The sequence below is a fragment of the Lycorma delicatula genome, chromosome 4 (assembly GCF_047948215.1).
Source record: "Lycorma delicatula isolate Av1 chromosome 4, ASM4794821v1, whole genome shotgun sequence".
NCBI lineage: Eukaryota > Metazoa > Arthropoda > Insecta > Hemiptera > Fulgoridae > Lycorma > Lycorma delicatula.
This window is the reverse complement of record NC_134458.1, coordinates 79,907,127-79,920,797: the sequence shown is the minus strand read 5'-3', so window position 1 is coordinate 79,920,797 and position 13,671 is coordinate 79,907,127. Positions and strand designations below refer to the sequence as shown.

The 13,671-nt window shown below is 28.3% G+C and overlaps 1 protein-coding gene across 1 annotated transcript in view; it reads right to left on the bottom strand.

The window, feature by feature from the left end:
* The window catches only part of Lnpk (zinc-ribbon metal-binding protein lunapark), a 68,651-nt gene that overhangs the window by 30,364 nt on the left and 24,616 nt on the right, over positions 1 to 13,671 (bottom strand). Inside the window, exons 4-5 of the mRNA XM_075363409.1 lie at positions 7,406 to 7,625; positions 3,469 to 3,655 (exon numbers count right to left, since the gene is read on the bottom strand). Of these exons, the coding sequence (XP_075219524.1) occupies positions 3,469 to 3,655; positions 7,406 to 7,625 (407 nt within the window). The remainder of the gene's footprint in view (positions 1 to 3,468; positions 3,656 to 7,405; positions 7,626 to 13,671) is intronic.

Sequence of the window (13,671 nt, the reverse complement as noted above, 5' to 3'; positions counted from 1 at the left end):
ACACATGTTGTACAGGTGCAACTTTTAACTCACAATGAATGCAAACTATTCTACTCAATAAGATTCAGCCAAACATCAATGAACTTTAATAAAACATACAAGGATCAGTCAAATACAAACTGGATTTTTGTCTTCATGGTTCAATATGAACAAGGGCAAGCTGGCATGAGGGATATTGATGATGGAGAAATGGGGAGATGATGGATGCTCCAGATGCCTTGGCACATTTGCGCCTGGTCAGTAGTGTCATGTCAGAGAAAGAGATTCCATTGTCAATTGCACAACATATTATAGTAAAGTTACTTATGAATGAGGAAATCAACCCTTTAAAATTTAGACAGAATGCATGCATAGTTTGAAGATATGGTGTTGTCACGTACTCAAGTCTAGAACCAGGCCAGCAATTTTAAAAGAGGTTGTGAAGCGGTAGAAAACGATTTACATTAGGCATTCAAGGACAAATGTTATGGAAGACAACATTTGATCGATCTGTGACCTCACTGAAGACGACTGGTATCTTATAGTTAATGAAATTGCTCTGGAAGTGAGTATCGGTCAAGAAAGTGCTCATTCCATTATCTCAAATCATCTTGGGTTTCACAATCTGTGTGAGGTGGGTTCTTTGAATCAATTTCAACAAGAGGAATATAGTTTTCTGCACTTAACAGGCACATGAGGAGACATGGGTCCATCATTACTTCTAAATCAAAATTAGAGAGTGATATAGGTGTGGAGACCTTTGCCCTATAAATGCAAAAATGCATCCATTGCTGAAAAAGTCCTTGCAACTGTCTTTTGGGATTAGAAAGGTGTACTGCTCATTGATATTCTCCATGAATGCTGAATACTACTACCAGCTCTTAAGCTAAGTGAAAGCTGCCTACAGGAACAAAAGATACTCTTAGCCAATCAGAAATATGACTCTCCTTCATAACAACTCCCAGGCCTCACAGAGATGTTAGCACTAAAGATAAACTGGACAAAATGTTTGGGAAACCTAAGAAAATCCTATACAGTATAGATTTATTCTCCTGCAATTTGTTTTTGTTTGTGCTATTGAAAGAGGGACTAAGAAAAGATAATTCCAGAGTGATAACAAAGTAGAGGAGTTCATATAAATTAGTTTATGACATGTTCTTAAACTTTTTGTAAAGGGATTCACAAGTTTCCCACACATTGGGAAAAATGAGTAAAACTTCAAGACTATGTAAAAAAAACAATAAATATGTATTGTATTTTTATTTTGGTTTAAATATGACTGACTCTCATACATTAAGTAATTACAACGAATTAAAAACAAAATATTAAGTACACACACTTAACACCTATGAATACTCTCAATGATTATCTTCAGTAAAAGTCATCTCAAATATCCTGCCTCCACTCCTATTCTTAACCCACCTTCCAATCACGTTTCTATTACAGATTATAAAAATATTCAATATGAGTAAGTCAGCAGCACAAAATAGCTGCTGGTAAATAAGTTTAACAAGTATTAACAATGGCAACTTTTAAAATTTCAAAATAAATTATAATACAATTTTAAAATTATATTAAAAAAATGGGAAAACATATTCTTTATTTTACATTATTTTGCTGAAAGGACTTCAACTGGTCTCTAGGCTGAAAAGAGCAGATGATTTTTAACTGATAAAAATGTACTACTTGTAAAAAAGGCCTAATTTCTTAAATTTGAAAACATTTCTGTTCTATTTCTAATGGACATTTTAAGTACACTAGGAATATCCTAAGGTTCTGCACATAGCGTATAATAGATTACGACAACTTTATAACAATAATTTTACATTTTTAATGATTTTTTTCAGGTTTTGCTAATGGATTTAAAATATCTATAAAATTGGGAAAATAAATTGGAAAATTTATTTTTCAATTTTATAGACATCCAGTAAAATTAAACTAAAATTATCATTTTTTATATTATGCATTTTAAAATTCAGTCATAGTGTCTCTCTCTCACACGTGCATCCACACGCACACAGAGCGAAAGAGAGAGAATAGAATATAACCCTCAGAATTAGCCTAAATTAAATATTAAAAGTGAATAATATTTATAAATATATTACTAATAAAACATTTATATGTTGCAGGATTAAAATATTGATTGTACATAGTACTGACTGCTACAAATGAATGGTTGTAGGCAGCCTGACATGAGACACAAGTCAATCCTGATAACATCATAGCCATTCTCAAAAACAAGCACCCCATACCAGACTTACTAGGGAAAATACGGACTACAAAGAAATAATAATTAAATTTATCATTTAAAATATTTTTAAATCATAATTTATATCATTTGTTAATTTTTTATAATTAAAAAGAACAAAAAACTGTGCTTCCTCATCCGTAGTTACCTAACATGGTGGCTTTGGCACACTTTTTGTTCTTTTCTCAATCTGAAATACAGTTTCAAACTGATAACACTAAGAAAATCTTTTGTTGCAACAACATGTGATCCTGAAAAAGGCCTACCTGAATACTGACATGGCATTGAACAATACATTTTTGTAGAAGGGAAGTACTCTGAAGAAGATCTCACAAGATATTAAAAAAAAATTATAAAAATTTCCACAACTTTTTGAACAGGCCTCATAAGTATGTAAACAGGTCCATTTGCTCTTTACATTTATAAAGAGCAAACTGTTGAATTTAAAAATATATAGTCATAATACTTGAAAGAACACCCAAGTAGTAACATTATCCAATAAATCTTAACTTATAATTAAAAAGAAACATAAGAAAATTTTAAATAACTAGATACAGACTATACTAATCTTTGCACATTCTTGCCCATTCTTGATAAGTTGTGAAGAAATAAAAATCATTACACAAGTACAGTTAACAATCCTCAAATGCTGTAGTGTCATTCATTAGTTACTCTGATGTTAAAATGCAGTTCTGTTGAAAATGTTTAAATTATTCGTGATGTTTTCAGTAGGGAATATAGTTTATTTACTGATGGACGAATGAGACAACTAATCAAATCTTTATCTAGTTGTATAATACACTGAATGTTGCAGGGAGGAAGATAAATATTATCTAATTTCAATAAATTAATCCTGTAACATTTAACATGCTTGTTAAATTTATAATTTTAATTTTTATCTTAAAATGGATTATATGTTTTATATTTTATCCTCCAATAATGTCAATATAAGACAATAATGTCTTACACACATAAAAATAAAAACAGTAAGACAATGACTTAACAAAATTTGCACATATATAAAAAAAAGAAGTTTTTAATTTTAATAGTTCTACAAAAGACATCTACACAGTAATTTTACCATAAAATTTTGAATTTTAATAATGTTGAGTATATCTCTTTCTAACAGAATTACATTCAATTAAAATTACACATACATGTCTTTATTCACCTTACTTTACTATTAACTCGTACAAGCACCAGCTAGTGCTATTACAAAGGAAAAAAGCAACTGAAAAAACCTGGTTGTAACGCATGCAGTGATGAAGCAGGTGGCAATGGTTGTTGTGTCAATGATGTTACATTCGTACGAAGTCGCACTTCTGATCCTGGTGTCGGTATGGATGTCGTTAATTGTCGAGGTATAACACTGTTATTCTGTGCTGGTAAAATTGCTGTACTAGTTGAATTTGGACTTGGTTTGATGGCCTGCATAACAGAGTTATAAGAAATATTAACATCTGTTCATTAACAGCTGAACTGAATTATAAAGAGTATAGGAAATAAAGTATTTTTATCTATAAGACTTTAATTGATGAATGCTGATTAGTTACCAATGTTAAGGTTTATTATTAAACTAGCTGTATCTATGACTTTGTTAAGTATATAAGTATGTATGCGTGGGTGCATTATTTAAAGAATGAAGATGTAACATCAATGTTTTCTAATATATAGGTCTTAACGAAAATAATAATTAATAGTATAAACATGAGATATAATTCAGAACCAGATTATAAGAGTTAGGCCAGAAGTTACCAATAATTGCAGAGTGATAGAAAATTTCATTGTTAATATTGAACTAATAAGTGTATGGTCAGAGAGCTCGTTGAAAAAATAAAATATTTAGGGTTGCTAAGGACTTAAAAAAGTTATACTTTCTACATTTTTACTTTTCAGTTTATGAAATTGATTTATTGTTCATTAGCCCATTCTAGCTTACAACATAGAATTTCTTGTTGGGGTGGTACTTATGAAAGAAAAATTTAGTCGCTAAGTACTGTACAAAAAAATGTTATTCATTTAGTAACTAATCAACAACCCAGTTAGAGCATACTTTTCCTTTATTCTATGAACTTAATAAATTATCTCTTAGGTACTTATTTATTTACAAAGTTAAATTTCTTTTTATTACAAATAGAAATGATAATGATGAGTTCTATATAAGAAAACCAAATTTAAGACCAGCAAATAATTATTCTTTACCCAAATTCAGAAGAAAAATGTTTAAAAGAAATTTTTGCTAATTTGCTTCTAACATCTATAACAAGCTGCCATAGTTTATTAAGGAAAGTAAGACAATGAGTAAATTTTTGAATTATTCAAAAGAATGGTTATATGTTTGCTGATGTAGAATATTTTTTTTCAACTCAAGTGTGAATAAATCTTCTTTTTTTTTATATATAAAGCCATGCTAATCTCTGATCTGAGTTTTCCTCTCTCAGGCATCTAATTTTGTAAATGATAACTAGTAAATATTTGGTGTTGAGTATTTAAATATTATTGTAACACATGTATAACTTTTTGTATATGTATTGCTTTAGGTATATAATCTTTATTACATACTAATTTTTTTTTTTTTTTTAGACAGTACTAGTTAAGAAGTATAATTTTTATACTAATAACTTTATGGAATGAATAAATAAACAAATAAAAATAAATTATTAAAAACTTAATATGCATAGTCAATTTCATTACACTTTACTCATTTAAAATATTGATAAATGATCCTTTAAATGTAAAATAACTGAAAAAAGGAGCAGAAAATAGATATTTTACCCTCAGAAAGGATTAGAACATCACTGTGAGATTTAAAACAGTGTTGAAAAATTATATTTGTTTAAAGTTTCATTCTACCAACTATTTCAAAGGTTTCGAAATAAGTTAGGAAATATTTTTTCACCAAAAGTGTTGGAGCCTGAAGTCAATATAAAAAAAATTAGAGATGAATTATTTTGAACTATAAGTTTTAACTTCATTAATATAATTTTTTTGATAGAATGTAAAGTAGGCAGTAAAATTGCAGAATATTGGTTTTAATTGATGGGGCATCTCCTCCTGTGACTGATTTTTGAGTCTATATAGCCAGCCTAAAATTCTAATTTTGATAACACTAATTCCTTCTAATAATCAAGATTTTTAACAATGAAGGTTATATTAAGAATGGGTTAGTTTTAAACTAACAATCACCAATTATAAAATTGATAGAGACCATTAGATAAAATAGCAAAATCCCTCTAAAACAATACAAAATTTCAATCAATGTACATATTATATATTTTTTTAAATGAATATTTATTAGATTGGAAATATAATAATAAAGAGTAACTAATAATAAAAATTTAATATAATTAATTTAATAATAATGATTTGGAGATAATCAATTATGTTAGTAGAAGGTGAATAAATGCAATAAATGAGATAATATGAAACATTGTTAAGACTTAAGGATTTAACCTTTTAATTTTCAACCCATTCAGTAAAAATAAGTCAGTGAAGTGTTAAAGCCAGAGAACATAAAGATGGGTACATCTGTTCTGTATTGATTTGAAGTTAATTTCATTAAAATTGTCGCTGAAGGTGATTTAATGTTGTACCACGAAACAAACGCTATCACACTTATTTATCTATTTGCTTTCCCCTCTACTGACATCAATTCCAACTACACATTGTTGATACTCTATTCTCTTTGTACAAATATTTCTTTTCTTCAGCAATAATGTAAAATAATTTAACAATGATGATCTAGGTTCTACATCTTTGTGATAATAAAAGTAAATAAGATTTAAGTTTTTAAATGGATTGAAAACTTAACAAATAACTTGCATGAAATTAACAATTTAATGTTGGTTTAAATAAATTTTAGCATAATAACTGTCTATACCTAATCAAAAAATTCTTCATAAAAAAAATCTTCAACAGTAAATTTACTGCAAGAAAATAAATCTACAAAATACTATTTGTAGGCATGATTGTTGTGAAAAAAAATGATCTCAAGACTCACTTTCTGGAGAAATTTGTGTTTGAAGAGTTGAACAGACTTATCTGAAAGTATAATCAGCAAATTATAGCATCCAGTTTTTTGAGATGAGCAAGAGGATGCAGTAATAAATGAAAAGTGTACAAAACTGTGTTGATATGAATATTTCAAAGTAAACACTTCAAAACATGGTGCTGTTAAATAAGGTCCCACACAATCACTTTCTAGAGTTCAAGACCATAGGTATAAAACTGTATGGCCAATCATTTTATGTATTATAATAGTATAAACTTCATTACTTATGAACGGATTTGAATAAATAACGTGTAATTTTCTTTGTCATAAAACGCTTAACATTTTTTATAAAAATAACATTTAAATAATTCAGCAGTTGTAAAGGTATCAACTATTTCAAAAGTCTGCTTGCCGCCATTTTGAAATGGAATCAGAGATCAGGTTAATTATTTTTATAAAAGTAAAGCTCTAGGTACCCTAGCAGCTTGATATGATCAACCTTTTCTGAGAAATAAACTTTTATGTTAAAAATAAAAAAAATGGTGGATAAACTAAGCATTTCCGAAAATATGTTGATGTAAAGGTTTTTCTCTATTTCGATGTGGGAAACCATCCCCTTAATTCTTGAAACAGTTTTTATAAACACCCAGTATATTTGAAATGAAATGTAGTATAGAGATTCAATTTATTTTATGTTCAATCTGCAGCATGTACTTATGGTCGAAATATTTTTTGCAATGCAACTTTTTGATGTCAGTTTAAACAATAATCAGAAAACAAAAAAGAATGTCTGATACTTAAAATGCATAAACAAAAATTCTTATCTTATATTACATTATTTCTAAAATCTTAATTGGTATATTGGAGTAAAACTACAAAATTTCATTGTTTTCAGATGGATAGTTTGGTAATCAAATAATCATGGATAAATCAATAAAAGCGTCTTAATGTAAAGAGCAATAAGAACGTCTTATATCAGTTTATTTTTTCTTTAAATTGAATTTTTCATAAATTTCCAAACAACTTCTAAGACTTACATTAAGATTTTACTGACCAAAATATGTGCAATACTATTTTCTATAAGATAAATACATTTTAAAGATTTATTAGTGGTTATTAAGAAAATCACTAACAGATTATTTTACATTGGCTGATAGTTAAATATATTATTAATGCATTATAATTACTCGTAAATTAGGATTTGAATTAGCTCCAGTCTTGTTGTTATTTTGCAGCTGATCAGGTGCAAATTTCTCTAATATAGTTCGTGCTACTTTATATGTTTCTTTTTCCATAACTTGTTCTAATAAAAGCCGTTTAGAGGATCGTAATCGCCTAAGTAAATCTTGCTGTTTGGATACTTGTCTCACATAATACCATGAGATTAGTTTCTTCACCAAAATAACGCTGAAAAAGTGTAAACAAAATTATGAATATAAAATATTTTAAAATCTATTTTTAAAGAATTTTCTAACAATAAATAAAACAATAACAAAAACAAAATGGATAATCAATAGAATATTATAATAATATTAAATAATACTGTATTAATACCATAACGTATATACAGTTACAAGCTGACCAAACAAATGTTTTAACAACATTTGTTACAACGTACAACAACAATGCACAGGGCACAGTAAACACATACTATTAATACAAACATCACAGAAAGCAGAATGTTAAGAGTTTTATGATATTTTTATGTTAAGAGTTTTATGATATTTTTATGTTAACAGTTTTATGGTATTTTATTCAAAATAAAAGGCCTTTATTGTCTGATATTACTTTCACATATTTATTAATAACCTTTCTTTAGTTTATGGCTGAAGTAAAATCTCTATTCACCACAAATTATTCCTACATTTTGGTTAATCACATTAAATTGATTTTTTATGTCTTAAGCTAAATGGCCATGAGATGCATTAAACACAAGTATTGAATATTCTGCATTCTAATACCATTTTTTCAAGAACATTTCACAGTTCAACCACTAAATACATACCACTAACTATGCTCCTAACCTCCTATTCCAGAAAAAATTTAAAATCTTTTCTATACTTTGCATTATATGTGGCAACAGACTGAAATCATTGCCAATTCTATACTAAAATGCTATTCTTCATTTTCACTTATTTATACTAGTTTGGCATATGATAAGATAAAGTACAATGGTTCTGGATAAGATTGATTTTAACATTTCTTAAAAATTTAACGTTTGTACAACATTGGAAAATCTCAAAGAGTATCATCCTTAAAACTGGATGGTAGAAAGTATGGAAGTAGTTGAAGTTACATTTAATAAATTAAAGTTAAACACCACTGAATAGTTTCAATGCATGCTGTTGAGTTTGGTAGCGGATTGTGAGCACATATGTTGATGCCACTACAGATTAAAAATTTAAAAAAGTCCAAGCGTGTGATTATGAATAGACTTCAATAAAAGGTTGTTAAAAAATCTATCTTTTACACACATACACGCACACAAGCACACACACACACACACACACACACACACACACACACCATCAAATGATAAATAAAAATGTTCACCAATACAATAAAAAAGAAAAATTTTGTTTTACATCAGTTATAGTTTTCATACTCAAATCATGTGAAATGAAAATGAATAATATGCAGCTTATTAATTTTCTCGGGTCACTGACCTTAGTAGTCCATGGCTTAAAACAAACTATGTATATACAGAAATGTGTTTTGAAAAAAAAAATGTAAATGTAATACCTATAAATGGGTGTAATACAATTACATCTCAACATAGAAAATGATATTTAAGTAAACACACCCGACTCCCAATTGTCCACAATAGTAACCGGAAAGAGGATAGTGGATAATCCAAAATCACATCAAAACCGCAGTTGATCCAGAAATAATATTTAATAAAGTAATATGTGTAAAATGACTTAATACTGTACTGCAGTACAATATTTACATGCACTATTATAATAAGATATCAGTAAATAAAACAAAATACAGTACACTACAATATTACTTACCTGGTAAAAGTAATATCCAAAACTGTACTCAAAATACATATTAACATATAACAAATTTTCACTATCACTATTACTGTATGTAGATAGATTGTACATACAGCAGTAATGCATTACAAAAAATAAAATAAAAAAATTAATAAAATGTGCATTTTTCTCTTTCAGATATATATATATATTTTTTTTTTAAATAACATGCGACTTATTATTGTATTAACTAAAATCACTTTCTTTTAATTGAACTGTGTAGTTTGTATAGCGAAATAATATCGCACAATGAACTATCGCCCTATCATATCAGCACTGAACTGTAGTACAGCATTATGATAATCAAAACAAGCACACATTAATAAAGGAAAACCTATCACAGAACAATGAAAAAACTTAAAATTTTTACCTTCTTTATAAGTTTTTAAAACTTTATTTTTTCCAAGAGGTATCACAGTTAAGCCGCAAAGCAGTTAAACTGCTTGTGGATTATCAGGATTTGATGACTGTAACTGCTTTTAAAAGCAATAATAAATTTAACAATCCTATCTTTTGTTTGTTAACAAGGTCCAGGCTGAGACTGTAAACTACACTGAACAGAGGCCACAACAAGTTGATCATCTCTTCCTCTTCCCTCTCCTTCATTTTTTTTATAGCATTTTCCTTGGATAGGTGCAATGGGAGTCGGTCACCTCAAGACCTTAGAGTTTAATATCTGCTCTTATTTTATGGGGGATGGTTTGGTGATGACCCTCTATGCCTGTGGAACTGTCTTTGGAGTGCCCTTCTCAGTTTCCTGCAAAGAGAGCCACACAAAAATCCAAACAAATAAGAGATACCGACTGAGTAAAGCCAGACTCCCTACTTTTCATAAAATCAACTTGTTTAAAGTATTGTTTAATTAATCCGTTTTATTTTTTAAAAAGAATAGTATTGTTGTATAAGGTTGTTAAAAAAAAAAAATATATATATATATATATATACATATAGTATGAGGTCTATTCAAAAATAACTGAACATTTTTAATCAAGTGCCAACAAAGATATTTAGTGATGTGCAGTTGGCAGCAATGTGTTCCATGTAACCTCTTCTGTAACCACATGATCTTGGAATGTTGATATCTCATTTAGTTTTTGTGTTATTGTTAGTTGAGTGCAACATGTTTAAGTGTTAGAAGTGAATTTTGCAACGTGCGATTTTCAGGAGCAACGATACAATGTAAAATTTAGCATGAAACTGGAGAAAACTTTCACAGAAATGTTTCAACTTTTGAAACAAGCTCACAGAGATGATGCTTTGGATCGTACACAATGTAAGGAATGGTTTGAACATTTTAAAAGTGGTCGTCAGTCAATTGAAGATGATCCTTGACCAGGAAGGCCTTCGATTTCAACTGATAACACCCACATTCAGAAAATGATCTGGTGCATGCAAATCGCTGATTGACTGTCAGAAAACTCGCAGAAGAGGTTAGCATCTCGATTGAATCATGCCATAACATTTTGAATGAATAATTGAACATGCATCGAGTTGCAGCAAAGTCTGTTCCTCATTTGGTGGCCAAATAATAGAAAGAACATTGAGTGGACATTTGTCAACAACTACGTGAACAAGCCAATGATGATGAAACATTCATGCGAAGGATCATAACAGGAGACAAAAGCTGGGTTTATGGCTGACATTGAGACAAAGGTTCAATCATCACAATGGATTGGCAAAGGATCTCCACACCCACTAAAGCACATCACTCTTGATCAAATGTCAAAGTGATGCTCTTGTTTTTTTTTAATTTTAATGGAATTGTGCATTTTAAATTCTTGCCTCAAGCTGAAACAGTGAACTGTGTATACTATCAAGGTGTTTTACAATGGTTACGTGCAAAAATCCAGAAAAAGAAACCAGAGTTGTGGCAAGACAACTCATGGTTCCTTCACCACGACAATGTGCCCGCATACTCAGCTTTGTCCATTCATCAAGTTTTGAACCAAAAATTAGATGACTGTCCTCCCTCAGCCTCCCTAGTCACCAGATCTGGCTGCTTGTTTTTTCTTATTTAAAAAATTAAAATCACTGATGAAAGGATGCTGTTTTGAACTATAATTACATTAAAGCAAATTCATCACAGATCTTTAAGGTCATTTCAAATGAAGCTATCTAGGACTGCTTCACGAAGTGGAAACTACACTGGGAAAAGTGTGTGAACAGGGGAGGGGAATACTTTGAAGGAGACAAGGATCAATAATCTGTAAAATTAATAATTAAAGATTAAAATAAAATAAGGTTCGGTTATTTTCTGAACAGACCTATATTATATATATATATATATATATATATATATATATATATATATATATATATATATGTGTGTGTACATTATAAATATGCAAAATTTTACAGAAGTACATCAGCAAAATATTTTTGACACAAATACAAAAGTTAAAGTAATAAGTTAAAAAAAAATTCAACTGCTTAGAAAAAAAATCAATTTTCTGCGTAAACATGTAAATGCAGTGTTATTTATTTCAAAATAAATATAATTAGATGACCGGTTGAGCTAGTTTGAAGTTGATTTGAATTAACTACTTTAGAACTAGTTCAATAAAAAGCAAATTCAACTTCAAATAATTTGTAAAAAAATTAATCTTTTTTCAGCACAAACACTCAGTATATCTAAAATATGTTTTATGCATTTCACTATGCTGTCTACAAATCCAATACAGATTAAAAAAAAATTAAAAAGTTCTTAAAACTTAAAAAAGCATTTTTTTCATAATAAAATATTAAACAAATAAATTTTCAATAAACAAAATTTTAATAAATTAACAACTTCTGCAAATAAGCACAAATACTTTATTATCATGATACAACAGAAATAAATCATGCGACTGATAACAAAACTAAATAAAATAAAAAAAAATAATAAAATAGATCATATCTAATATAGAAATAAAACATTAATTTCTAAATTACTATCGATCACAAAAAAATTCACCAAGAAAAAAACTCCAAAATTATTATCCCTTCATTACCATAGCAAAATTGTTTGTACTTATAAAAATAAAATAAATGCAATGATCAATAACGAAATATATTTTTTTAATCACAGAGATAATATTTAATTATACTGAAATTGTATTTCCTGAAATGCAGCAAAGAATGTCTGTCTAGAGGGGACTATTTCAACAAAACTGCTATTGCAGAAAAGTACAAACCCATTAATCTAGACTTTGACAGGCTGGGAAGTTAATCCAGGTCAGGCATATAAATAATTTCTAATAACAACTTTGAGGAATAAATAATTAACAGCTACACTCCAAATTTAATAAAAATAAGGCTCTTTTGGTGGGCCATAATGTATTATCAAAGAGTGGATGACTGTATTTTTTAAAAACTAATTATTTGCATTTCCATAAATATTATATTGTTGTACTTACGGTCAGATTTATCTTGAGTGAGAAATAAACTATAAGTTTAACCTTAAGTGATAATTAATTAGTCTGATAAAGAAATCAATGGGGTTAAATGTTTGAATAATATAACTTAAAATATTAAAGGTAACTTATAATTCATAAGCTTTTAGTTTATCTGAAGCAAGTATATCAGGTCCAGATTACTGGATTTTTATTATAATTAAATTTAATACATTTTCAAATAAAAATATAATTAACTTTTAATATTTTTACATTTTTACTTTTTTAATGTTAATACATCACTAAAAAGGTATTAAATTTTTTCTACATCACTAATTAAATACTGTTAATTACTACACAATATTCTTTTTTTACAACAGGTTCAAAAAAAAAAAATAGATGAATGATCACACAACTGGTAAATAATATATAAAGAGAAGGTGCAAAAAATGCAATTGAGATGGTGAAAAGCAATGTCAGCCGATTTGAATTTGTTTTTCACACTACTTAGAATTAAAATGCTGATGGAATAGCATAAAAATTATAGCATCATATTTTGATGAAGTTATCATTTTCAGATGAATCAAAACAAAAATATTTAACTTGTATAAAATAACTGCGTCAAAATCTTAAAAATATCAGATAATTTAAAAATGTTTTCTGTTAGTGTTGGCTTAAAAAGAGAAATTACAAAGTAAATAACTGAAAAATTCTTTGAATTTTATATATTGCATTCAAGGTAAGGTGCACATGTTTCACTCTATTAGGTAAAATTTAGTCGTAATGTAATCCATAGTGAGCTACACCACTTAATTTATTTTTCCATGTATCATTAGTTATCATTTTTACATACTTCAGCTGAATACTGCATACAACAAAAGGAAGAGGTGCTATATTTTTAATTAATCTGTTTCATCAACTCTATTCACTGGAAGAGGTTACATCTCTTTTACTTTCCATATTCAAATTATCACTCTCTTTAAAACTATTAGTGTTAAAACTAAAATCTCAAGCAACTTTCTCAAAATTCTACAACATAAATTT